The 26,036-nt window shown below is 39.3% G+C and overlaps 1 protein-coding gene across 1 annotated transcript; it reads left to right on the top strand.

Annotated features, from left to right (window-relative positions):
* Positions 1-1,138: 1,138 nt before the first annotated feature.
* Positions 1,139-25,391, top strand: LOC131336162 (uncharacterized). Its single transcript, XM_058371889.1, has 13 exons — positions 1,139-1,348; positions 1,492-1,650; positions 10,016-10,267; positions 10,389-10,508; positions 12,337-12,417; positions 16,547-16,642; positions 16,936-17,031; positions 19,782-19,835; positions 19,938-20,141; positions 20,655-20,780; positions 22,604-22,669; positions 23,189-23,488; positions 24,561-25,391. Exons 1-13 carry the CDS (start codon positions 1,286-1,288, stop codon positions 25,035-25,037), a joined length of 2,094 nt encoding a protein of 697 aa, XP_058227872.1. The 5' UTR covers positions 1,139-1,285; the 3' UTR covers positions 25,038-25,391.
* Positions 25,392-26,036: the final 645 nt, after the last annotated feature.

The raw sequence follows: 26,036 nt of genomic DNA on the forward strand, positions 1-26,036 counted from the left end.
TATTTTGGGAAATATTGAATGATGGAAGCGTGAATATGGAAATGGGAATGCTACATAATTTTGGGTATCGTACGGATTATTGTGAGATTTTATTTATGAAAATCATTTATATTTATGTTGAAAATCGAAGGCGTGACAGATATTGAGGGAGATGGAAGGACGATCAGATCTGGTAGGAGGGATTCTGTGAGAGAAAGGAGGGACGATTGGATTTTGTGGGTTCTTCTTCTTCTTCTTTTATTACGGTGCGCTCTCTCTTTCTCTCTCTCTCTCTCTGAAACGCGATAAGAACAAGGAAAAGAAGGAAGCGGATAAAAAAAAATAACAAGGAAAAGAATGAAATTGATTTGGTGCATGTGTGACTTCTGTAAATTAAAAGGCATCCACAATTAAATTTAAAAAACTTATTATTATTATTTTATCATTAAATTCGTTAAAAGGCATCCATAATTAAATTTGTTGCATGTGTGCAGATATTCTTAATCCGACGTACTGTTTGACTTCCTATGAAAAAATCTAGTTTATTTAGCATCGTTTTATACTTGTCAGGAGTCACGCTCTCCTCTTTTGGTACTTCGGGATGGCGTTCTCAACTCATGACTCATGAGAGTAGTGAAAATAGTTGGTGGGGATCCTCCCATCGGTCTCATTGATCAAGTTCAAGGGGAGTTTTTTTTTTTTTTTGATACGCAAGTTCCAGGCGTCTTGGACCAATCCCAAGCTTTGTAAAAACGAAACATGTGTATTAAGGCTCCGTTTAATAATAGTGATAGATGTGTGAGATTCATAAGGAGATGAGATTATGATTGAGATTGATAATGAGAATGTCTTGGTAATGAGAAGGGATTAGTAATGAGTATGTTTGTTTGAGATGAGATTGGATGATGAGATTATTAATATCATGTTTATTTGAGATGCGATTAGATGATGAGATTGAATTGATTGAAGAAATTGATAATAAAAATGAATTGGATTTGGACTATTAATACCATATCCCCAGAATATTTCTAATACCCCTAATCCTTGGCTCGGTAGTCCATCATTCATAGTCCAAACTCATTTTAAGTTACTAAACAAAGTATTGATGGTCCCTCGTGATTGCTAGTTTAATCCCAAAGGACTAAAGAGTGTTAAGAAACGGGGACACAAGCCCAACTTCAGATTTTACACCCCAAGCCCACCCCCCAGTTACTGCCCACTGCCCAGTCCGTGGACTCACCACTCCGCTGAGTCCTCTCTCTCTCCCTCCCTGTCCTGTCAGTGATCGATCTGACGACGAAGGAAGATGAGGAAGCGTGATTTAGCGATCCTCATGCTCTGCGCCTTCGCAATCTTCTTCTCTCTTCAGGTATCTTCTGATTACCTTTTTTATCAACTGTTTTTTCTTCCGATTTGATCGGTTTAGTTTTTTTTTTTTTGCTGCTTTAAAGTTCATTTTTTTGTCCGGTCAAGTTGTATTTATCTAAATATGCGTTTTGTGCATAATTCCAGCACGAAGGCGATTTTTCCTTCAGAGAGGCGTGGTTCCATCTTTCAGAGGAATACCCGATCAAGTACGAGGCGGAGCGTCTCCCACCGCCGCTAGTCTCCGATCTCAATGGAGATGGAAAGAAGGAGATTCTCGTGGCCACTCATGACGCCAAGATTCAGGTAATAATACATCGGCGAAGATCAGGTGTTTTCATATTTTTTGGCTTTGTTATACAAGCCTTACATGAAGTTATTTCGTGCCTATTGTGGGGAATTTTGAGTTGTATGTTTGACTGATCTTGTTTTTCTTGCTATTAGTTCATGATGCTTGGTGGTTACTGTTGAATTAGGGCAAAGATAGGGTTTGAACCATGTGATTTGGGTAGAGTAATATAGTATTCCCGAAGTCTTATATAATGATAGTGGTAGGCACTTATTTGTTACAAAATTGATCTCAACTTGATGGAGAGGGTGATTCAACTTCTTATGCCTTAAATGATTAAACAACCAACATGCAATGGATTATAAATTGCCCATTGAAAAATTGAGAGAAGAGTTTTATTGGATGTGTTGGAACATGTTTTAACCCTCTGATGAAGGGTTAGGATGCATTTTCAGTTACTAGGTGATCGGCTCGTGCTAGCACGAGCTGTCTCATGCCTGGTATTGGCACGAGGTGTCTCATGCCTGGTATTGGCATGAGGTGTTTCGTGCCTGGCATTGTTTTGTTTGGAGTATTGGTATTGTAAACTAAGGTAGTTCATCGTAGAATCTGTTTTGCGAGCGGTTTGCATATACTTCAAAGTCATAGTTAAGTAGTGCAAGAGTTGAAAAGCAAATCATACAAACCAAAAAATTTGCTTTTAGTGCATCATAAACATAACCATATCCATCCCAAAAGTAATGTGGAATCAAACATGTTAGTTATCATTATTCAGCAGAATAATTTAGTGCTCTATAGAGAAACAATGTAAAAGGAGAAGCTAAAACCAAGCAGCAAAGTAAACGATGGCTCTATCTTAGACATGTCTACTATACGAAGGTATCAAAAACAGGCAACTAATTTATACCATTTTTTCTTTTTTTTTTGTGGAAAATGTTAGAAATGCATTGATGGCGGAAATAAGGTTTATAGATTACAAGGGAAGTGAAAACACAACACCATAATATATGCAACCAAAAGGAAGCTACAGGAACAAAAGATGGCTATCAGCAGTAGCTCCGGTCCAAAACGGAATCCCCTTTGCATCTTGGTGACGTGGATGGAGACAGCAAACCCCGCTTTGCTAGACAGTGGGCGGAGTGCGTGTCCTTACGATCAACCTTGGATAACCTGCAAAAATCTAATTTGGAGAGTTCCCGACCAAGGTTGTGCAACAAAAATTTATCCGCATAGTGTGAATCAGACCGTCCTGCTAGCTGCATAATAGCATTTAAACAATTAGAATAGATGAAAGTGACATTGAAATTAAATTGTAGGGCCCATGTAACAGCGACTAGAATAGCCAAGAGTTCCGTTTGCAGGGGAGTCGAACTACAACACGAGATAGAGCATTGGTAGATAGGAGTCCCATCCGCCCGGGAAGCACAAAAACCAAGACCACTTTGCTTAGCCCCTTTTTTCCAAGCCCTATCGACGAGGATGTGCGCAACCCGTTGGTCCCAGAGGATAAACGAAGGGTAGGGTTTAACCACGAACGAGGTTGTCGCAGAAGTTATCGAAGGCAAGAGCGAGGTGGTGGGCTAGGCGAGGTTGATGGGGGAAAAAGAAATATTTATGCAAGTACACCACAAAAGTATCCATGGCACCAAAGAAGGCCGTAACAAAACCACACAAGCATAATTACTCTGGCAACATATCAATGACAAATTCTTAGAGGTACACATTTTGGTGTTCATAGGAAGACTTCACAATTGCCCAGGAATATTAACGCGGGAATAGGTGGAACAAAGCCACCAAAGAAACAATTGGAACGTCACACAAACTGTGCATGATAGCCCTACACAGATGGCAAATGGAAATACTATTACCACCCCCCACCCCCCCGCCAAACAAAAAAAAAAAAAAAACCCCCCCCAAAAATGTCCAGGAGGTATGAAAGGGAAAAAACACAAACTCCGCACTGCATCAAACTTTGATCAGCTACAACCATCGGCTGCAGAACATGAAGAGAAAATATGAACCGAAAAAAAAAAAGGCGAGAACTTAAAAGGGCAAGAATCGCACCTCGTCCAACCAGTTTCAGCAGCCAACGCCACCGGAACAAGCGGAAGTCGCATGCAACACTCGATCAACTTGCTCTGCCAAGAAACCCCCTTTCAAGTAGAATATTCACATTATGCACTTTTACTGCTATTCCATCCGTAGTTTGACAAAAAAAAGACAGGGTCAAATAGACAGCTTGATCCATAACTCAATGAAGGGTAGCAAGATGCTGGAACATAACCATCGCTCATTGACACGCCAAAAACATGGAAAGAAACACATGGGCAAAAGTAACATAAAAGAGGGGCATAAAACTAAGAGGGCATTCACCACATGTTAGCCACATGCCTGTAAAACTACATAATAAACCTATGAGTTCGGCCATATTGCAACATTGAAATGCTTTGAATTCTTGTGGCATTGACTGCTAGATGGGATGAGTTTAGACCAACTCAACTATAGATATTAACTTCTGCCACTCAAAGATTGGCATTAGCACAAATGGAAATAAATTGTCGCCACATGATAGCTCCTTCGAATAAACCAAAATGACAAGGCTGTTGGAATGCGAGTACATCACAACTTAACATAAGTAAGCTGTGCAATCCCTCAAAAGAAAGCCGGCGACCTCATACACGAGGACAGAATTGGCTAGCTGGACAGAGCAACATCTCACAATAAAAAACCCAAAAGGCTAGTTGGACACGTACAGCCACAGGACTTATAATCAACCATGCACAAAGGAAGAGAGATAATCCAAATAACATCCCCTCAATGATAGGCGATAAATATAATAACTGCAGGAATTAATGACTACCATAGACAGCCCCTTACGGTTAGGAGATTACAGCTTGAACCAAATAACAATGACATTAAGCACGTTCCAGGTCAAAGCAAGAGTAGACTAACAACAGATTTCCAGTTTGAACCGGTAAGGAACCAATTAGCAAAAGGTTAACATGGTTCAGTGAACATGAACAATCCCAGAACAGATTTCTACTTTCCAACTTATCGATCACTCCCTCAAGATCAAGGGATTGGGGTTTCACCCACTCCCACTACTGTACCTCAAATAACTTGCGCACTACATATTATCTACACTCCAAAGAATCCAAGGATGAAGCACACAATCTCACAGGATACATACAATATGTAGGGTGCACACACTTGCTTATAGTATCATCTAGAACATGTCCGTATCCAATACAAAATGATTAAGGTTAAGCTGTAGAAGCGAAGGCCAAAGATTGCTGCCCTAGAGTATATCAGGACTTGCACACGACAGCAAATAGCAATGCACTTGATAATTGCAGTCGAAACATCCATCTCTTGAAGTATTAGAAGCCATCTGCCTCCACAACTGCTGAATGCTAAAACCAATAACTATAAACTCCATGCCAAAGATTGCTACCCTAGAGTATATCAGGACTTGCACACGACAGCAAATAGCAATGCACCTGATAATTGCAGTCGAAACATCCATCTCTTGAAGTATTAGAAGCCATCTGCCTCCACAACTGCTGAATGCTAAAACCAATAACCATAAACTCCATGCCAAATGCGAAAACTTGCTAAAATACAAATTTGAGAACAATAATAACAATAAACTAATCATGCAGTGGAAAACAATAATACCAAAACATTGTAGCTCAAATTTACAGTGAAAAACACAAGCATGGCAACCCAGAAAATTCTTTTGAATCCAAACTTTTTTCCAAGGGTATTCATGCTGTTCTACTTCTACCAAACAGCTACACCTCAAAGTTTTTTCCTTGAACACAAGCACACATATATACAAAGCCACAACAAGTTGTGGAGAGATAAGAGGGAGGAATCTGCCTTTACTTCCAAGGTAGTGACACGATCCTCTCAATAACACTTCTCTTGCGGATCACAGTACTGGTGCCAAAATAAATGCAAAAATTGAAGTTTTCTATTCTTGTTTCCTTTCTTACCTTGTTTTCTAGTAATTGAGGTAGTTGTAAAGCTGCAAATTACCTTATATAATACGGGGGCTCCGAAAATGACCTGCACTTCTTGTTGGAGGCCAGAGACAAACCAGACCCAAATGGTGTTTTGCCTTAATTTTCATGGGATAGTCTTCAATTAGTGCATTTTTCATTGTTTGGGTTTTAGTTCCGAGGTCATATTCATCCCATTCAATGGGAAGTATCAAAGGAAGGCCTTAATTACTTAATGGATATATGTAATTATAAACAAGAATAGGATTTTCTACCCGTACACGACGAAGAACCCCCGATTTATCTCTAGAAACATCTCTCTCTATCTCTCTCTATGCAAGCAGAAGAACAAGATTGGGGAACAACAAGTAAATCAATGATTTCACAAAACAGGTATTTCAGGAAGAAAAAAGAAGAAGTGAATGCTGAAACCCTAGAATGAGTGGGGAAATCATGTTGAATAAGGGAATGCTTTGGGGGTACGATTATCTTACCGGAGTGGCCGGAGATGATCGCGGGTGAGGAGAATCTCCCTGTATCGTCTTCGTCTTCTCCCTATAAATTATGTTCCGTTGGGTAGCTCGCTTGTCCTCGGCGTACATGTGTGCGAGAGGAGAAAAACTGGAACGAAAAATCTGGACTCTTCCCAGTGTTCCCACGTGTCAGCATGACACAGCATCCACTAACAGTCATTAGAAAGGAAAAGACTGAATTGCCCCTAAAGGCATAGCCAGAGAACCTCCAATCGAGGGGCACAATTGGAAAAATTGGCCAAAAATTGCCAAGCGGTGCAATTGGCTGCAAGGCTCTTAGTTTTAAAGCTTTAGAAAAATAGAAGAAGCCCTTGCCTCTGTGCCTTGCACCTCTGTGCCAAAGCTTGCGCATCAGCGCCTAATCAGCGCCTATGGGCCACCTTCAAGCGATTAATCGGTGCATATTAATTAGTAGTCGGTGATTAATCGTTAGTCCAACCTAATCGGATAGGCCCCGCCAACAATTAATCGGCGATTAATTCCTTGTTTTAGAACACTGTCTATGGGTTCTGCGCTTTGCCTCAACTATACGAAACCCAACCCTTGCGCCTCGCCTCGCCTCGCCTCAGCGCGCGCCTTTTAAAACACTGCACCTACCACACTGATTGCACATCAGGTCCTGTACAAACCATCAGATAGATACATAAGAAAACTGCATTGGCATAGGGAACCTCTGCCATGTGCTTTTTTCCTAATACTTTGAATTAGAATGCAACTTTGCGGAGAGTGCAAATGAGCTACAAGTGGGATACTTAAGTGCTTGGCGTCTTGGATGTAGAACCTCTGCAGCACTTTCTGCAAGTATTACTCTTCCGAAAGAACCTCAACTCAGCCCTTCTTTATCAATGGATTTCTAACCCAAGTATCTTCTTGGCAGCTCCAAGATCCTTCATGTCAAACTCATTGCTCAACATAGACTTCAACTTCTCAATCATGCTTCCATTTTGCCGCTACTGGCATGTCATCAACATAGAAAATAACTCTTTGTATGTAGTCCTTGTTTTTTTTTTTTCTTTTCTCCTTCTGTTTGTTGTGCTTTTGACCTAATACTTGCTGTTTGTGTAGTCACTTTTTTTTTTTTCTTTTCCATATTTTTGTTGTGAAATAAAGTGAAATCATGTGCATGTAGGCTCCGTTTGTAGTGAAATTATGTGTGTGGAGGCTCTATTTCCTCTGTTTTGGATGTTATTTAATGTTTTATTCTACTTACTCAAAGCTTGGAGAGGGGGGAGGAGAATATTTCCAAACAATAGGAAAGGGTTAAAAACCCGGCTAATCTCTAGGCGGCCTAGGCACTAGGCGGTGCCTGACCGTCTAACTAGCACCTATTGACTATTAGAATACTGAAAATAAGTAAAATATATGAACTTGTAATTAGCCGAACCATGACCCCTTATTGGGCCTAGCGGATGATCAGCACCAAGAGGCTGAGCGCTTGGGCCGAACCGAACCTCTTGGGCCGGCACGAGAGTATGGCCTTTCAGGGGTAAAGCCCAAACACCTTGATCTACAGAGCTGAGCCCCGGCATGGATCTCTTTGACCCGAATCAAATTGAGAGTCTGCGCGTTAATTGGAGACGGTTTGGTCACTTGGCCTCCATGTGGCACTCGGTACATCATGCATGACGTTTTTCCAAGAACAATTATGGCATGTGCCTAGCACAAGCTTGCTAGGAGCCCAAGTTAAGTCACTCATATAACGTTTAGATCTAAACCCTAGAGAGGTACGCCATTCATGCTCACCTTCAGAGCTCCTGCACTTCCTCTCTTTGAGTTGAGACTTACCTAATGGCTCCCTGAACGTCTCTGGACATCAGGCACTAACGGTGGTTCTTGTCTTTCAGATCCAAGTGTGAACTCGGGATCCATTTGGAGAGTACAAGATAAACACCACCCCATGGAACCATTGGCAAGTAGTAAGTCCCATAGGCATATTCACAACTTGTGTACCCATGCGACACTATGAATGAGTCAAAGCGTTTGTCCCACTATCTAGGAGACTGTTTCAAGCCGTATAGTGACTTCTTCAACAATCACCGTACTCTTCCTTGCGGGGCTTTTTGAAGCCTTCGGGCTGTTGCATGTAATTCTGCTCGTCTAAGTCTTCATGGAAAGTAGTTTTTGAATCAAGTTGCTCCAACTCCATGTCATAAATATTGACCATTGCCAATAATAATCCAAATACTCCCATTTGTGGCCAACAACCTTCTTTCCCTTGGGCAATTTCTCCAATTAATTCCCAAGTCTTGCTCTTATGGAGCGATTCCGTCTCTAACGACAATTGGCCTCTTGTCGTTTTTTTGTAAGGCTCACCAATTCTCTTTTGTGGCTATGTAAGGCTCATCTTGCTGTTGCGGGTCATGATCAGCATCGCCTATGTCATTGAACGAACTCTGCTTATTGAGCTCCTCCTCGACTGTGAATTCCTCCATGGGACCTACTGGTTTTGTTTCATCATTTTGATGATTCAACACAAGCACCTGATCAAATTCAACATCTTTACTAGTCATCCTCTTTTTTGCCACAGGATCCCAAAGCCCGTATTTTTGATACCTTTACAAACCAAGAAAGATGCATTTGGGATCAAGCTTAGACATTTCTCCCTCCTGCACATGCTAATAGGCTACAAATGAAGCGAGCTGTTTGCAAACTGTTCGAGGCTCGTGTTGATAAGAACTCGTTCGAGTTCGATTCGTTTACTAAACGAACCAAACCCAAGTCTCATTTTTAGGCTCGTTTCATGAAGGAGCCAAGCCTAAAACTAAGAGTATGTGGTTTGATTAGGCTCGCAAACCAGGGGTCAAAATATAAATAATAACTTTTTGGAGGACTTTTCATAGATAATATTTTAGTGGGGTATATATAAATTGTTTGTGATAAAATAAAACTTATCAAACTCGAGTTTGAATTTGGCTCGTTTCACTTCAAAGAGTTTCGACGAGCGGAGTCGGAGCTTCAAAAATTCTAACAAGCCGAACTTGAGCCTAAATTTAGCTCGATTTGGTTTGTTAAACTCAAACTAGCTGAGCCCAAGCTTCAAAAATTTCAGACAAGCTGAACTCCAGTTCAAATCGAACCGAGCCGGACTCGAGCTCAATTGTTCAGGCTTGAGTCGAACCAAGCCAAACTTGAGCTCAATTGTTTAGGCTCGAATCGAACCCAGCCGAACTCGAGCTAGGCCAATATTGTATCGAGCCGAGCCGAGCCGAGCCTGACATTGTTCGGTTGATTTGGCTTGTTTGTATCCCTACATGCAAATAAGATAAGCACGACAACCAAAAATCTTCAAATCCAACGAATCAATTGGTTTGCATGAACAAACCTCTTTTGAGATCTTCAAATCAATGTGTGATGATGGATACTTATTGGTGAAGAAGGTGAAGAGGAAGGTTGTAACTTGTAAGTGGCTGACTGCCTCTGTTCAAGTTTAGAGTAGAGTGGGTTGGCTGTTCAATTGTACAGTGCAATGGGCTGAAATTAATATGAGTAACATGTATATTTGTCGTGTGGATGAAAATCGAAGGTATTCACGTGAATACCCTTGGTGTACTATGGTGCTGCAACTAAATCCTGGTATTTTGATGAGATGGAAACCCAATTTATGTGGTTAAATTTTGCTTGTGGACTTTTTTGTACCAGTGGTTATCAGGGATAATACAGATTGGTTACTTTTTAATTCCAATCACCGAGGAAACGTTTTTTGGATGTAAGCTTTACAAAAAGGCTTTAATTTGTCTGTCCTTTTTCTACTTGCTCACTGATACAGTTGCCTTCCTCTGCCATATCAACATCATTATTCATTATTATGGTTAGTTGTAGCTTTTTCACCTCTTGTTTGGATCTAGGTTTTGGAGCCCCATGCTAGGCGTGTGGATGAAGGATTCAGTGACGCACGTGTTCTTGCAGAGGTCTCCCTGTTGCCTGACAAGATCCGTGTTGCATCTGGAAGACGTGCTGTGGCAATGGCAACTGGAGTTATTGACCGGATTCATAAGCATGGTCAAGTAGAGAAGCAGGTCCTAGTTGTTGTTACATCAGATTGGTCTGTAATGTGTTTCGATCACAACCTCCAGAAGCTCTGGGAGGCAAATCTGCAGGTTTTTTTTTTTGTTGCCTTCTCATTTTATGTTGCTATGTATTTGATAAAGTCACGTGTGGTGACCATTGTGGACTTTCAAGTGTAATTCTTTGGTTTAGCTCATACCCTATAATTTGTAGGAGGATTTTCCACATAATGCTCATCATAGGGAGATATCTATATCCATAAGTAATTATACTCTCAAGCATGGAGATGCAGGATTGATAATCGTTGGTGGAAGAATGGAATTGCAGCCCCATGTACGTTTACGTTTCGTCTTTCTTGATCTTTTATGTGTACTACTGTGTTGTATTGTTCAGTTAATCTTTTAACAAAATTTGAGTATTCCTATATATTACTAGTTCGTATTTAACTCTCTTCCATGACAAAGCTGAAGAATAGGAAAAAAAACAAAACAAGAATAATGTGTGGGTTAACATGAGTGTCCCTAGTTGTGATGTGATGAAATTTTAATCTTCTTCATTTTTCATCGGAGGGACCGTAAAACTTGAGATGGTTTTGTTAGATTTTGACCACTAAATCACATGTAATTGATTCGACACGATTCTCTCTATTTTTTACGTCACCCACACTAGGACCAATGTTTTCAAAGGCATTTTCTGGGCTTGCCTTGGGGCATTGGGGCGGTGAGGCAATGCCAAACGCCTCAGGGTGCGAAAATTTAGGCGGTGAACCACAAAGGCAGTCGCCTAATTTCCTTAGGCGTACCGAGGTGTATGCCTTGGTCGCCTTTTACGCCCCGATTGGTGAGGCTCTTTACTTGTAGTCCTGTGTTTGTCGTGTGTGGGATTATGAGAGGGATTGGATGTCTTCGGACTATTTTGTGAAATAGTCCCTTGTATGGAATATTAGATAGTCACCTATTCCGGCTTAGATCCCTCCTCATCCAATGGTCAAAAACTAATTGCCATTCTTTTATCCCACTCTTTGTCCCACTCTAACCAAACATAATTCAACTAATCCCATGGAATACATGATCCCATTCATTATCCTGTGGACCCCATATGTCTCCTCTATCCCTGATCTAGTCCTATCTTTTCCAATCCTTCCCACAATTAATCCGGGAATTGAACGTGCCCTGTGTTTAAACACATGTTAATGAAGCAATTTTCTATTATATTGGCACCCCATATGCAAGGCCCAAACTCAGTTTAATGTGAGACGATGCAAGAAGTGGGACGGAAAGTGTCCAGCAAATCAAACTAAATGAAATACTTGCCCGAAATATATTTAGGGAACAGCTGGTTAGACTTTTTGCTCATAGATGACTTACGTGACTTGAAAGAATGTTGAGTTAGATTTTGATACGGTGTTGGGCTACGTGTTAAAACGGTTTGCTTTGTCGTTTTCTACAAGCTTGGATTGAAACTGCTTCTATGTTCTGGTGGAGTTTTAGTTTGCATTCTAGTTTACTCTCATACTTAACTTTCGGAATTTGGCACCCCCTAAAAGAAAATTCTCATTCTGCCCCTGACTATGGCCTTGCAGAACCCGCAGATCTGAACGACCAATAGAGTTTTGTGCATGTGTAGGCTCCAGTTCTTTCACTCAAAATATATCCACGGGAGTCAATTTTACAAGCGGTTTGAATTTGGTCTCTTGGCGTAATGTTTTGTTGTTCCAAACTTGTGTAAAGATGAGGGCCCAAAATTATATAATTATTCTGTTGAATGAAAGATGTTATCCCGGTTTTTAGATGGAGTGAACTTCAGTAGTCGGGCTCTGAGGTTTTCAAGAAATTAGGGCTTCTGAAGTTTGGGATCAGCATTGTCACTTGTCAGTGAGCATATTTGGTCAGGTTCTCCCTGACAATAGGGTTTTGGCACCATTTATGCTATTGCTACATTAGCATGTACTTTCGATTTCTCATCTCTTATCTTATCTTGCTATGATAATCAGATTGTAATTTTATCTAATGATAATTTTCTTTTCCCTTTTGGCGGGGGAAAATGGAATTTGATTTGCTTTACATTTTCTTTACATGAATAACTTTGAAATTTTGCATTTCCACTCTTCTCCTCTGTTCTTGTATAATAACTTCCCCCAACTTCTTTCTTACGGTTTCAGATTTATGTTGATCCTTTTGAGGAAATTGGGATGGCGGAGAAAAACGCTGAGGAGCATAGAAGAAGTGCGACTGAAAAAGAAGTAAGGACCTTTTGGGGCTTAGGAGCATTAGGATTTTGTAGCCCTTTTCATTCACTTAATCATGTTTCCACTCCTACACAAACTAGCTTGCTATGAATTGGACTTCCATTTTGGCTTATTAGTAGTTATCAACTATATTTGGTTATTAGATTTCGGGCATGTCTTTTAGCTTGTTTTATGATTCTGTGTGGTTCTAGGATTTGTTGAGCAAAAGGAGAAGAAGAGCGAGAATCTGACACTTAACTTTTGTTTGTTGGGATAAGAAAATCATAAGAAGTTGAATAGTATCCCTCAAACTATCTGTTTCTGTTTGGCACGCAAGAATATATATATATATAAAAAAAAACAAGTAATTACATTTTTCTTTTCTTTCCCTGTCCTTAGACAAGAGATCCTAAGTCGTACCAGTAACAATGTAAATTCCTAGATTTGCCCCTTAGTTGCTAGAACAAGAAACAAAAAAGGGAAATGGTATGAGAAACGGGAGCTTGAACTTTGGTTCAGAATACAATGGGAGATCGGAAATGCTTGTTCCTATACGATATCTAAAAGTAAGCTCATAAAATAGTTTTAAATTCTTTTCAAAAAAAAGAAAGAAAAAGATTTTAACTTTTAGATAATCAACACATTAGAAAACTTTCAGGACAAGTTGTTATAAACTGTAAGCCAAACTGTTCACAGAAATTTATAAGAACATGTAGGAATTGCTGTAGAACGAAAAGCATCGATTCAGAATAAGTCATTAGTATGTTTCTAGGAAGTCGTTTACAGGGACAATAGCTATACCCATTTTGTTCCTCTGAACTGGAAACGCGCCAAATTGGCTTCTACTTTGCCATTTGTCTTGGAGGATCCGAGCTGATGAATGAACTGGTAGTATGTGTCCTGCGTGTGCCCATTAAATTTGTCTGATCACTTGAGCATATGGATCTAGAATAGCTTCTGTAACATGCAAAAATTTTGCTGGGAAGTTTGCTTTTATGTGGTGTTGTGGTTCAAGAGCACTATACCAGAAGTTGAGGAAGTTCCAGATCTTGTCAAAACTGGAATGGCTGTTTGGATAAAAGGAAAGTACACTAGCAAAGAGTATTTGGTTGAGGACTTCAAGAGTTGCTTGGATGGAATTGGAGAGTGGAAGTTTAGTCTTTTTAAATTTTTGAGTTTTTATCTTCTGTTTTCATCCGATATTGTGTTGAATGTGTGGCATTTTGTTTCTCGGTTTGCTTTCTTGAGTAGTTGATTTATTAGGGTATAGGTGCCAGTATAGTTGGGATGCATAACTCTTGCCTCGATGTTCTGATGCCAGACAAGAAAGAGGGAGGGGAGGAGAGAGGCACACATAAGGGTCAAAACCCTAATTCTCAAATTCTCATTAATCAAGTTTACGATTATATTGTTGAACGTCTTATTTATAGCTCAAAACCCTAATGGAAATAAAAGGAAACATTAAAAATAACCTAATTAAATATTAAGTGCCTCTTATTACTAATAATTAAAATAACAACAACAATAATAATAGTAATAAATTAATAATAATATTTCTTGGACAAAAATCTTCCTTCGGCGACTAAGCCATTTACCGTCCTCATCATTCTCCCCAACATAGAAAAAGAACTCGTCCTCAAGTTCGAGTTAAAGTCTAAATATTGCACTCGTTCATGCCAACGGATTAAGTACTTTGAATATGGCAACTTCTTGATTTGCTTCTGGTTCCAAGTAATCTTGGTCAGCTTGATAACGGAAACAAAATCTTCAATGCCAATAAAATCAATCCTTTCTGAGCTAAAGAAATATGTTCATGGGTAGTCAGAGGGATTTAATAATTTGGGTGCACTTTCATCATCAAGAAGCACTTGTTCTGATAAAATCACGTCTTGTGTCGGATTTTCCTTCTCTTCAATTACTTCTTCTTGGTCATCGACACTGCCTGTAATTTGTAGAAGAGGAACACTCTCAGACCCACTAGCTTGATCTTTATCTTTCAGTTTACTTTCCAAACCTGTGGCTACTAATTTTTTCAAAAGTGCTTTTATTTGTGCAATATCTTCATTCAATACTTGTTGTGCCTTTTTAATCTCCTCCACTGATGTCTTCAAGCCTTGTTCTTGATATAGAGCATCAATTTTTGAGTTCAACTCAGCATTGGTAACCATCGTTATGGCTGGAGATAAGAATTTTGCGGTGCAAAAGAGGGTTAAGAATGTGGGACTTTAAGGGTTTATGTCAGGGTTGTGAAAGGGTAGGGTTTAGGAAGGAAAACTTTGGTTTCGGGACTGTTTTGATGGCTGTTCTGGGCACTATGAATAGTACCCAAAAATAGTATCGTGTTCACGAAGAGAGAGAGAGAGAGAGCGAGAGAGGGGGAGGGGGGGGTGTGGTATGGGTCAGAGCTGCGTTGGGCTCTGATACCAATTGACGCCAGACAAGACAAGAAGAGGGAGGAGAGGAGAGAGGCACACGCAAGGGTCAAAACTCTAATTCTCAAATTCTCATTAATCAAGTCTGATGATTACATCATTGAACGTCTTATTTATAGACTCGAAACCCCAATGGAAATAAAAGGAAACATTAAAAATAACCTAATTAAATATTAAGTGCCTACTATTACTAATAATTAAAATTACAATAACAATAATAATAATAATAATAATAATAATAATATTTCTTGGACAAAAATCTTCCTCTGGCGACTAAGCCATTTACAGTCCGCAACATGTTCTCATTTCCCTTTCCTCAATGTACCCAATATCGAGTTATCGATAAAATTTCCTTCTTGGCGATACAAAAAAATATTCCTAGTGAGTTTCTTAGTATTCAGGAAGGGTCTACAACAAGTTTTTCTTGGATTTTGTTAGGAGTTCCTGAAACTTTCCTGGCAATTTTGCTTGAAATCCAGAGAGTTTCATCCCCTTGTAAAACAACTTATGGATAACATATTGGTTGCCTTAGCCAAAAATTCTTCATATTTACATTTTTTGAGCTTAAGGACAAGCACCTTTTGCAATCAAACATAAGGACAAATGTGCCTAAAACCCTAGGGTACCCTATGAAAGTGCCTAAACCACAAAAACCCTATAATAGGAAAGTGCACCCTAAAATCCTATGAAAGTGCCTAAACATGTTTTGGCCTTATGGCAAAAAAACTCAAAAAGTTGAAAGACCTCCACTGAACTATTTTCCTAGCGTCCTTCCCCTAAATGAAAAATATTTTACCGTCCTTATGGCTAATTTTCCCTAACATATTCTGCCCTCTAGGTGAGTTGCTTTGACTACCCTGCTTCCTGTAGAGGAGCTTCCACAACCTATTTATAACAGCCTATGGATAACATATTCAGTCCTATAGGTGAGTTTCCTAGTAACTAGGCTTTGTCTACCTTTTTTTTTTTTTTTTTTTCATGCATAGGAGCTTCCACATGATGTCTTCGTGCTAGTGAGGCTAGCTAGATTATGCATTTTCCATTTACGTTTTTGCTTTATATGCATTTCTAAATTCCGAAACGGTGGAGCCTCTCATACTGTATGACTTATTTTATATTCTGCAGTGCTTGTTCTTGGATGGAATATTATACTCCCTCCGACCATTTTTTTTGTCCATTATTCCTTTTATATTTCCATCTATAATGTTTTTCATGATTTTGAAAACTGTGTTATAAAACAAATTGAAATCTATAAAATAAGATACCTATTGCATATTTTTGAAGATCCACATTGAAATATGTAGGCAATTGAAACAATAGAGACAAAAAGAGAATGAGACGGAGGGAGTACTTTTTTCTTCATTATTGTCATAGAATGTGAGATCGTATTTTTCGTGTGTGTGTTTATCTAGTTTTATTCTGAGATTCTTTAGTTGAATGTGGTTTGCACAAGGTTAGGGATAAAATGAGGCATAAGGAAATATCGCATTCTTTTCTACCTATGTTACTACTATTAAACTTGTAGACATGGTTTACATCATCTTACAATAGACTGTGATTCTCATGGCAACACTTCTAGTGATTCAAGAAATCAGCTTATCTTGATTGCAGTAGCAATGACATAATAGTTTTGCTTATCGTGTTTCACGTTTCATTATTTAATGATTTCGTAGCAGAACATTGATAGTATGAATCTTTTGCGTCCTATACAGGCTTCTGAGAATTCTGGAACTGTGGATTTACGCCATTTTGCATTCTATGCATATGCTGGTCGAACTGGCACACTGCGATGGAGCAGAAAGAATGAGGTTAACCCCTTTCTGTATTTATTACATTTGCTATCTCTCTGGCGTTTGTTCATTTCTCCTACTTCGGTACTACATTTTGGCGTTGAGTAAACAACCATATCAAGAACTGTAACATACAGTGGCAGAACGATTACTTAATTATGTTACTACTGCTGTTTTTTTTTTTTTTTACTTGGTACTCGACAGTTTTCTTTACTTGGTACTCGACGTTTAGCATGTGATTAATATTGTAGCTTCGATACTCATACAAGGCATGCCATCTTTGGTTTTCTAACTTTATCATTTGGTTGTAGAATATGGAAGCACATTCTTCAGATGCATTGCACTTAATTCCACAGCATAATTACAAACTTGACGCTCATGCTTTGAACAGCCGTCATCCTGGAGAGGTATGCAGTGAACCAGTTTGAAAATTAAATGCTTTTAATGTATTGGTTTGTGATTTGTCTGTTACTGATCAATCCTTATATTTTGCATGTTCTTCTAGAACGAGGTCTTAAGATCATCTTCATTTATGATGATACTTGATTTGTAAATCATACAGTCCTTGTGCACTGCTTTTTGTTTGTTGACTTCAGTTTCTGAGCTTTTCCTGTGTGTGTGGTCTCCTATTCATCTTGTGCTTCCATTCGTATTTATTCATGTCGATGATGTGCTTAGATTCCTGTTTACAGTCATTCATGCTGTTTCTCAATCCTTGTGGGTGGGTGGGTGGGGAGTGGTCTTCCCGGTGTACCTCTGATTGATCCTCACAAGCCAATTGGAATAGACATGTGCTTTGTACCTCTTGAAGTTGACATTTTAGATTGGTATTTGACTCATGTAGAACTTAATATCACTGATGATATTCAGAGAGATCTTATTGCTGTTTACTTCCATGCTGCTATGTCATGTGCAGCAAGGTGAGGAGTACTAATCAACTCCTTTTGCATTGGTTAGTGACAATGGTTTTATGGCGGGAAATATTAGGATTTTGTGGAATCACATATGTTATTCGACATCTTTTTGGTCTCACATTCTCCACCCTTTTTGTTTAGTAGGGGTTGGCAAGTAGTGTTTGAAACATAATTTCAAATTTCTTTGCCTTGTGAATGTTCTTTTTGTGCCATTACCACTTGAGAAGGCTTTTTCCAGTTCATTGTACTTTTTAATAGGAATTCATCCGTTGCTACTATTTTTCTCCTTTTCTTTGTTTAAACTTTTTCATCTTTAGTTGGTCGGAAGATAAATAAACGAAGATGAAGCCTTTGGAATCTACACCTAGGAACCCTAGAAATCCGCATCTAGGGGTTGTGAAGGGCTGAAGGCAATCCACACGACCACTAAAACAAATTCAATCCATATTGTAAACTATTCAAAACAATATCTGAAGAGTCCTTTAAGTTTCCTCTTCCAAATGATAACTACAAATAAAGATGAGATAGCCTAACAACATTATTTAATGGATACATCCTAAAATAACAACTAAAGTGACTAGATAATATTCTTGCATAGATAATGATAACACCAGTAAATATTCTCCAGGATCAAATATAAAGAGCCTATCTTGTTCCCTATGAGTTCTCCCTTGTTTAGAGGAACTCGACTCCGACGAGTTAGAAGTGTGGTCTAGCTCCAAGAGCTCAAGGGTTTAAGGCTCAACTATGCCCTATGGAAAACATCACGGAGAAACATTAGTCTGGATATCCGCGGCCAACAAATAGGCTCAAAAATCCTTCCATGAGAAACACATTCTCCAGATAAAATTTGAGATTAATTACCAATATATAGTGAGAAATTAACTAAATATGGAATCATGGATTAAGGTCCAATGTATTGGGAACACAAACAAGGTCAGGGATTTGAACAGGCAGGAAAATATGGTTAGGTAGTTCCTTTGAGATCGGGTTTTGACAGTCTGACACATTATTGACATCGAGAGGAAATGGAACTTCCATCACCATTAAACCATGTGTTTGACTAGTCTCACCAACAGCTTGCTCAGACTCAGGTTGGGATAACATGGGGTGGATGAACTGGGTTGTGCCTCCTCAGTTGGTTTAGGTTTTTGACACTTGACCAAGACGGTTCAACTATTATACCAAATACGATAATCTGTTTCTGCCACTTTACTTGCACGAACATTATCCATCCAAGTACGATTAAGAAAGACATGACCACCATCAGTGGGTAGTATCTAAGGAGCACGGAAACATCTCCGGCCTTTCATATGGGTATCACAGATGCCTCGGACACGGACACGTTCTGACGTGAAGATGTGACCGAAACTCGAGTATTTAGTTGTTTTTCCTGAGTTGGACACGTTTTGGACATGCTCCCACACATATGGGACACAATCTTCTATTCTCGTTTTCTCATTGGTTTTATTTTTTATCTTTAATTTGAAAAAAAAAATCTTCATATAATATATGAATTTTATATGTATGTAATACATATTATATAAACATTTGTTTATAAATGTATTTAACATGTTCCCCATGGCCCAAAGTAGGGGTGTTACAAAACCTGCCGGACCGAAAAAAACTGACCGATTGGTTCGGTGTTCGGTCGGGGTGATGGCGTTCAGTTCGGTCTCGGTTTCCTAGAATTTCACTGGACCGAACCAAACCAAGTATATATTTTATATATTTTACATATATATACTTTAAATTAAATAGAAATTTTATATTTTGGGCGGACCGAAATCCCCGACCGGACCGATCCCACCCCAAACCAAACCGAACCGAACTCAACTCCGGTCGGGATCGGTCCTGGAAATATTTGGACCGAACTGAAATCACCCCAAGCCCAAAGTATCCGTGTCCTAGTTTTTGGAGAAATAACGTGTCCGTGTTTCCATGTCGAGTCGTGTTCGTGTCCCGTATCCGTATCCATATTTGAGCTTCTTAGGTAGTATACTGTATATCACAATAAACATTTTCCACATATAAAGAACCCATTTTGATTGGCCCCAGGCAGCTTTTTGAGACTATAAAATTGGATCTATCTTTGGAAACTAAGAATGTAGGTATTTGTTTGCATCTTTGTAACAGCCATCTGGATACGGGGAATGTGATAGTTTTGGATTGCTTTACTGTCTGAAACATTGTGCTAAGTCACTGACATCTTTCCTGGATTATGTGTCTGAAATCATGTGTAGTTTGAATGTAGGGAATTTAGAGAATCAATCCTCGGAGTCATGCCTCATCACTGGGTATGTACAATATAGTACTTTGCTTTCTTCCTTGTGTAGTTATTCTTTTTCGGAATTTTCTCAATCTTGTAGTGATTCACGCTGCAAGTACTTTTTGAACAGGATAGGCGGGAGGACACTTTATTAAAATTGGCTCATTTCAAGCGGCATAAAAGGAAACCATTGAAGAAAACAGGTGGGAAAGCTACCAGTTACCCATTCCACAAGCCTGAGGAAAACCACCCTCCAGGGAAGGACTCAACCGGGAAAATTCCAAACCTGATTGGACAAGCTGCAAAATATGCCGGTTCTGCGAAATCCAAGAAGGTTTTATTTGCCCACTGTTTCCATGTACCTATAGCGAAATCAACTTCCAATAAATATCATGCCAAATATAACATTACTTGCTAAATTTCCCATGGAGGTTTCCATTGTACTTGGAGAACCTCTTTTAGTGGCTGTCGAGATGCATATCATTTCTTCTTAGTTGTAAATATGTTGCTATGGAGTCAATGGAATTGTGATAATGGTCTTCAATCAGGCCTATTACCTTGTGTCTGAGCTTTGGCTATGAAATTAAACTTCAAATTGAAGGAAATCGAAGTTCAGAGGTCCTTTTGCTAATTGTATATTTGAGGGTCAACTTTGGCCTGGAATTTAAGTTTTTAGTTTAAACACAAAGTTAACATCGAGGGGAAGTTCAAGGAATTTTTAGGATCATGATTTCAAGTTCCCGCCCACCGACAAAAAAAGAGACTTGTTATGAATATCGTAAACCTTTCTCCTCTGGCTAGTTTCTGTCAACAATTCCTTGTTATAACTTTTAATTTGTTGATGCAGCCAATGAATTACATTCCTACGATAACAAATTACACACAGCTTTGGTGGGTTCCTAATGTTGTTGTGGCTCACCAAAAGGAAGGGATAGAAGCGGTTCATTTGGCATCTGGCCGTATGATATGTAAGGTAATACATTAAATGTCCTCAAATCATTTCTGTGTTTAGTTTCTTGTATTAGTTGCCTTAAGGAACCTGAGAAACTTCTGATACTAATTTAGGATGTTTGAATATATACTTTTTATTTGTTAAAGTTCAACTTTTCCGGGATATATTAGTTAATGCACACATTCGGGTGCATAAATAAGTGTTTTGCTGTGTCATTGATTGGGTTGAGAGTTTGTTAAGGGCCTATCCAAATTGGGGTGTCCACGGTCTCGATTGATTTGGTTGTACAGATATCCAGTTATGGGACTGTACAAGGAACAGAAAGCAAAAATGAACATACTTCTAATAAGCTCCTTTTTTACAAGGAGCCAGAAAGTAAATCCTGGCAGAAATGCAGAGAAATAGATCTTCTTTTCTGTGTGTTGACAGGAAAACACAGCTCTATACATATATTGTTTATGTACAGAGTTAGTAAACACATCCTCTGTCCTCTAACCCATAGATTTTAGGGGTATTGCTTGGTGCAAGTGTCAATTCTCAGGTTTCCGTGCAGGATGTAGGTTTGAATTCAGAAGAATCCACTTTTTCAAAAATAAAACAATCACTAGGATTGTAGCTAGTCTTATGTCCCCCAACGCCCTTACCTAACTTGGCTGAACAAAAAAATGAGAACATGAACACAGCGGGGGACACGAAACTGTATGCCATTGCAAAGCAATGACACACACCATATTATCGTACTCTCTACACCCACCAACGGCTTGTAGAATGCGCGGTCATTGAAACCGAAATAAGGGGGTGGACCTACCATCATGGGCATTGCTTCATGAATAGCCTCTGCTATCTGCTCCTCAGTATACAAAGAAGCTCCTGTGTCAAATACGCCACCCTTATATGACGATATGAAGACAAATTAGCTCTAGCTATACTGCTATAGCTAGAATTCGATTGTCTCCTAGTAATGCCACTATATACACACATGCACACATGTATATTTATTCCCATGCTTAAATTGCAAAATGTAAACAATTAACATTCACCATAAATTGATAAATTATATACAACTATACAGATATGTATATGCAGAAATGTCCTATATCTGTACATACTACATACTACGATATTCAAGTATATGTGCTGATATATACATCTGTACATATGTACCAGTACATGTATCTACATACAGAGAGAGAGAGAGAGAGAGGGGCATGGCATGGCACGCCACTCCATTTTATTTTTTGTCTTCCAACGATGTTGTAGCGTACTCTCTACTACGACCCAAATATTTACAGTAATAGCATGTTTATCCCCGAATTTTTTTAAAAAGTATTACAAATCTACCCCGCCGTGTCCCCATATGTGTCCTAGACATGTCCCCCCCGTGTCCGTGCCGTGTTCCAGACGTGTTCCCCTCCAAAAACTCAAATAAATATAATGGACACAGCATGGTACGATTCAAATATTTACAATAATAGCATGTTTACCACCGGAAAATTTAAAGAGTATTACAAATCTAGCCCGCTGTGTCCCCATATGTGTCCCAGCCATGTCCCCAGATGTCCATGCCATGTCGCCGATGTGTCCCCCCCACCCCACTCCAAAAAATTAAATAAATAAAATGGATGTGCCATGTGGCGTGTCCCATGTGTATTTCGGCGTGTCCCAGTGTCCCGACACGAAAATTGGGACCTATTTGCAGTGTCGGTGCTTCATAGTATGTAAAGAATATGTAGAGACATTTCATTCATTCTTCTGTTTAAATTATTGTTAATTTTCTGTCTGATTGCTTGCTGCATCGCTAGTTGCCACTGACAAATTTACGTTAATTCGTGGATTTCAATCAGCTTCATCTTCAAGAAGGTGGCCTCCATGCTGATATTAATGGAGATGGAGTCCTAGATCATGTCCAGGTGAACTATTGTTTCTTTTGTACTCTCTGACTCCTCAGAATTTTATCTTTAGAGTTTGATTGTATATTAAAGAAGTTGCACCAGTGGTTGGAATGGCATTCAATGCTTCTCAAAAAACACTACAGGTTATTTAATTGCTCTTTTCTTTCAGAATCTTACTTCTAGATTCCACTATGTTGGGTCTCGTAGCTGTTTCATGATTACCCCTGTAGGGCTAATTAAGTTCAGAGGGCACTGATATATTGTGTACTGGTTGGTGGCATATACAATCACAAGGAGTGGAAATTATGTGGGAGCTGTTCCTTGAGGTTTTTTTTTTTTGTTAAACTCTTTTCTGGCAGATTATTTACTTAAATAGAACCATATCACCACATATGAACCTTTAGGCAGCTCTAGGTCTAAGTGTACATTTTTTCGTGCTAAATTTTAAAATGCCTATCAAAAAACTGGAGGAGGTTTGACATACTTTTGCTGGTCACATTTTTGTAATATTGATATAATCTTCCGCTCACTTTTTAGGTGGTTGGAGGAAATGGCGCTGAGCAGACAGTTGTAAGTGGATCCATGGAAGTGCTGCGACCCTGTTGGGCTGTTGCAACCTCCGGTGTTCCAGTACGAGAACAACTTTTCAATGCTTCTATATGTCATCATTCCCATTTTAACTTCTTTCAACATGGAGAATTCTCTAGAAGCCTTGGTAGAACTGTGGATGTAAGTTCTTTAGAGGTTGCAACGCCCATTCTAATCCCCAAAAGTGATGGTCATCGGCATCGTAAGGGAAGCCATGGTGATGTTGTTTTCTTAACAAATCGAGGGGAGGTATGCTTCTTTTCTGGACTTACTTTCGATTCTTTTCTGGAAAAAGGTCAAAATGCTTTCTGAAGTATTTTCGTGATAATTTTGAGAAGTAATAGAATATTGAGTAAATTACACTGACTTGAGCATACGACAATTTCGAAGATCTCCCTCTATGTTTCTCAATTTACATTAAACACCCGTATTCGAATTGTTGGTCTAACAGGTTAAATGGAACTTACAAGTGAGAGGTAACTTCCACTGGGCCGATGAATTGTTGCCACGTTATTATTTCTACATTGAAATGAAAAGCCTTTCCACTTTAAACTGGTTTTGCTGTTGCCAAGAAAAATTGTTTTTAAACTATATTAACCTGAACAAAGTCGTTAATTCTCGAAACCATGGTATGTCTGGTAAACTACATAATTATGTTCTTTGCATTAGAAAACGCAACATCTTCAATCCTCTCTGTGTTAATGAGTTAATGTTGACCCCTAAGACCACTAACGCCTCCATCCCACTGCTTCAAACCACCACCATCACCATCCCCACCTCAGTTCCAAAAACACCATCCCTATACTCCATGTCTCCACGCACAGCTCCCTAACCACCATCTGTCCACATGACCAAACCACCACCCCCCTCACACGTAAACTCTGCTGGAATGTGTGATTGGCCTGCTCAAAATGCCTTTATAACCAGTATGTCTTGAAGCTCTTCCTTTAGGCCATTTAATTGGTTTCCACTTTCCGAAGTTGCATAGGTTGTAATAATTTTTCTATACGAGCCTACCCTCATCGCACTACAAATTAGGGAACGTGGTGCCCCATGTTCCCTTAAATGTTTACCTACCTCCTACTGGAATGATCCGTGTTCATAAGTGATCATGAGTTTCAGTATATTGTTGTTGACTTGCATACACTCCTCATTGAATGAGTCCTTTCTCAATTTTTTTTTTAATCTGTAGTTGATAGATTCTCTAATGGTAGCCATCACAGGCGAGACCAATCAAACCTTAAGTAGAGGGCTTGTTTGTTTTTATGTTCTTTTTTCTTCCCTGAAGAATTGGCAGCTCAAGAGTGTAATAATCTCTCAGGTAACATCATATTCGCCTGGCTTGCATGGCCACGATGCAGTTTGGCAGTGGCAGCTTCTCACCGGTGCTTCCTGGTCGAACCTTCCATCTCCCTCGGGGATGATGGATGCTGGCACGGTGGTCCCCACACTGAAGTCCTTCTCCTTGCGTGCTCACGACAATCAACAGTTGGTCCTTGCGGCAGGAGACCAAGAAGCTGTAGTGCTATCTTCCGGAGGAAGTCTGCTAGCAACAGTTGTTCTTCCATCAGCACCCACTCATGCCCTGATTTGTGCGGACTTCTCGAACGACGGGTTGACTGACCTCATTCTGGTGACCTCCGATGGGGTGTATGGCTTTGTTCAAACTAGGCAACCTGGTGCCCTCTTCTTTAGTATGCTGGTGGGCTGCCTTATAATTGTGATGGGTGTATTGTTCGTCTCCCAACACCTCAATTCTATCAAGGGGAAACCTCGAGGTTCATCGGGGTTCCAATGAAATTTCAGTTCTGAACGTGTTTTGACTATATTGTGATGAAATTTCACTTGTGAAGATCGTCCGCATAATGAAGTAAAATTATGATGCCAAGGTTGGCGATTGTAGTGGGAAATCGTGCAGAGTTGGGAAATAGAAGAGTTTCAGTGGACATTGTTCGCTCTGTTGGGGTTCCGGTCTCTACTTACTGGAAGAGGTCTTGCTTGTGGTAGTTCCATACTTTAATTTTAGGCTAGATTGAATATGAGCAAAGAACAAGTTTTCTTGATTTGAGGTTTAAATGATAGAAATGTATTCCATTTGCCCTTACCTTCAGTTCTTGTTGATGGCCTAGAAATTAAATGTGCTTTTTGCCAAGATTATGATCTGCCATATGGAATTTCAGCCAATATTAATAGTAGGGAAATAACTTAAACAAGTATAACTTTTTTTTGCAGCATTTCAGGTATGTGTCAATTGCGTTTTAGCAAATGTAAGCCAAAACTCTGTGTTTTCTAAGTTGATATGATAGGTTAAAGATCCCATTTTCTAACAACAGAGGAAGAAGAAGAATGATGCTTCTATTCGGATTTTGTTTTTGGGCGCAGAACCAAGTATACGGTCCTTTTGTTTTCTCGCTATCTTGTTTAGTATCATCCATTCTAAAGAAAACAGATTGCAAAAATCATACCATTCTATGTGAAGAACCGCGCGCACATTTGAGTTTTACCTTCCTCTTTTCCCTTCCCTAACAATGACTTCAATAGCAAATGTGAGCTATGAGAATTTGGAAATTTCCGTCATCGTTGTATCTTTTCCTTTATATTTTGCTTCGTTTTTTTACTTTTCATCATAAGCTTTTAAATCATTTCACAGTACAGGCTTTGAGAATGAAATAAGAGTAAAATTCGGCAGGGAATACTCCTAGAAATAAGGAATCAGAATACCATTTCTGACATTTAGCAACTTCATAGAGACATTTCTGACACGTATTCACGTTGCAGTTTTTCTTGTTCGTGTTTA

This window comes from Rhododendron vialii, chromosome 8a (assembly GCF_030253575.1).
Source record: "Rhododendron vialii isolate Sample 1 chromosome 8a, ASM3025357v1".
NCBI classification, from domain to species: domain Eukaryota; kingdom Viridiplantae; phylum Streptophyta; class Magnoliopsida; order Ericales; family Ericaceae; genus Rhododendron; species Rhododendron vialii.

Coding starts and splice junctions, on each gene's coding strand:
- LOC131336162 (XM_058371889.1), top strand. CDS start 1,286: ATGAGGAAGCGTGATTTAGCGATCCTCATGCTCTGCGCCTTCGCAATC. Junction 10,509..12,336: donor GAATGGAATTGCAGCCCCAT/GTACGTTTACGT, acceptor TTACGGTTTCAG/ATTTATGTTGATCCTTTTGA. Junction 22,670..23,188: donor GAGTCCTAGATCATGTCCAG/GTGAACTATTGT, acceptor CTCACTTTTTAG/GTGGTTGGAGGAAATGGCGC.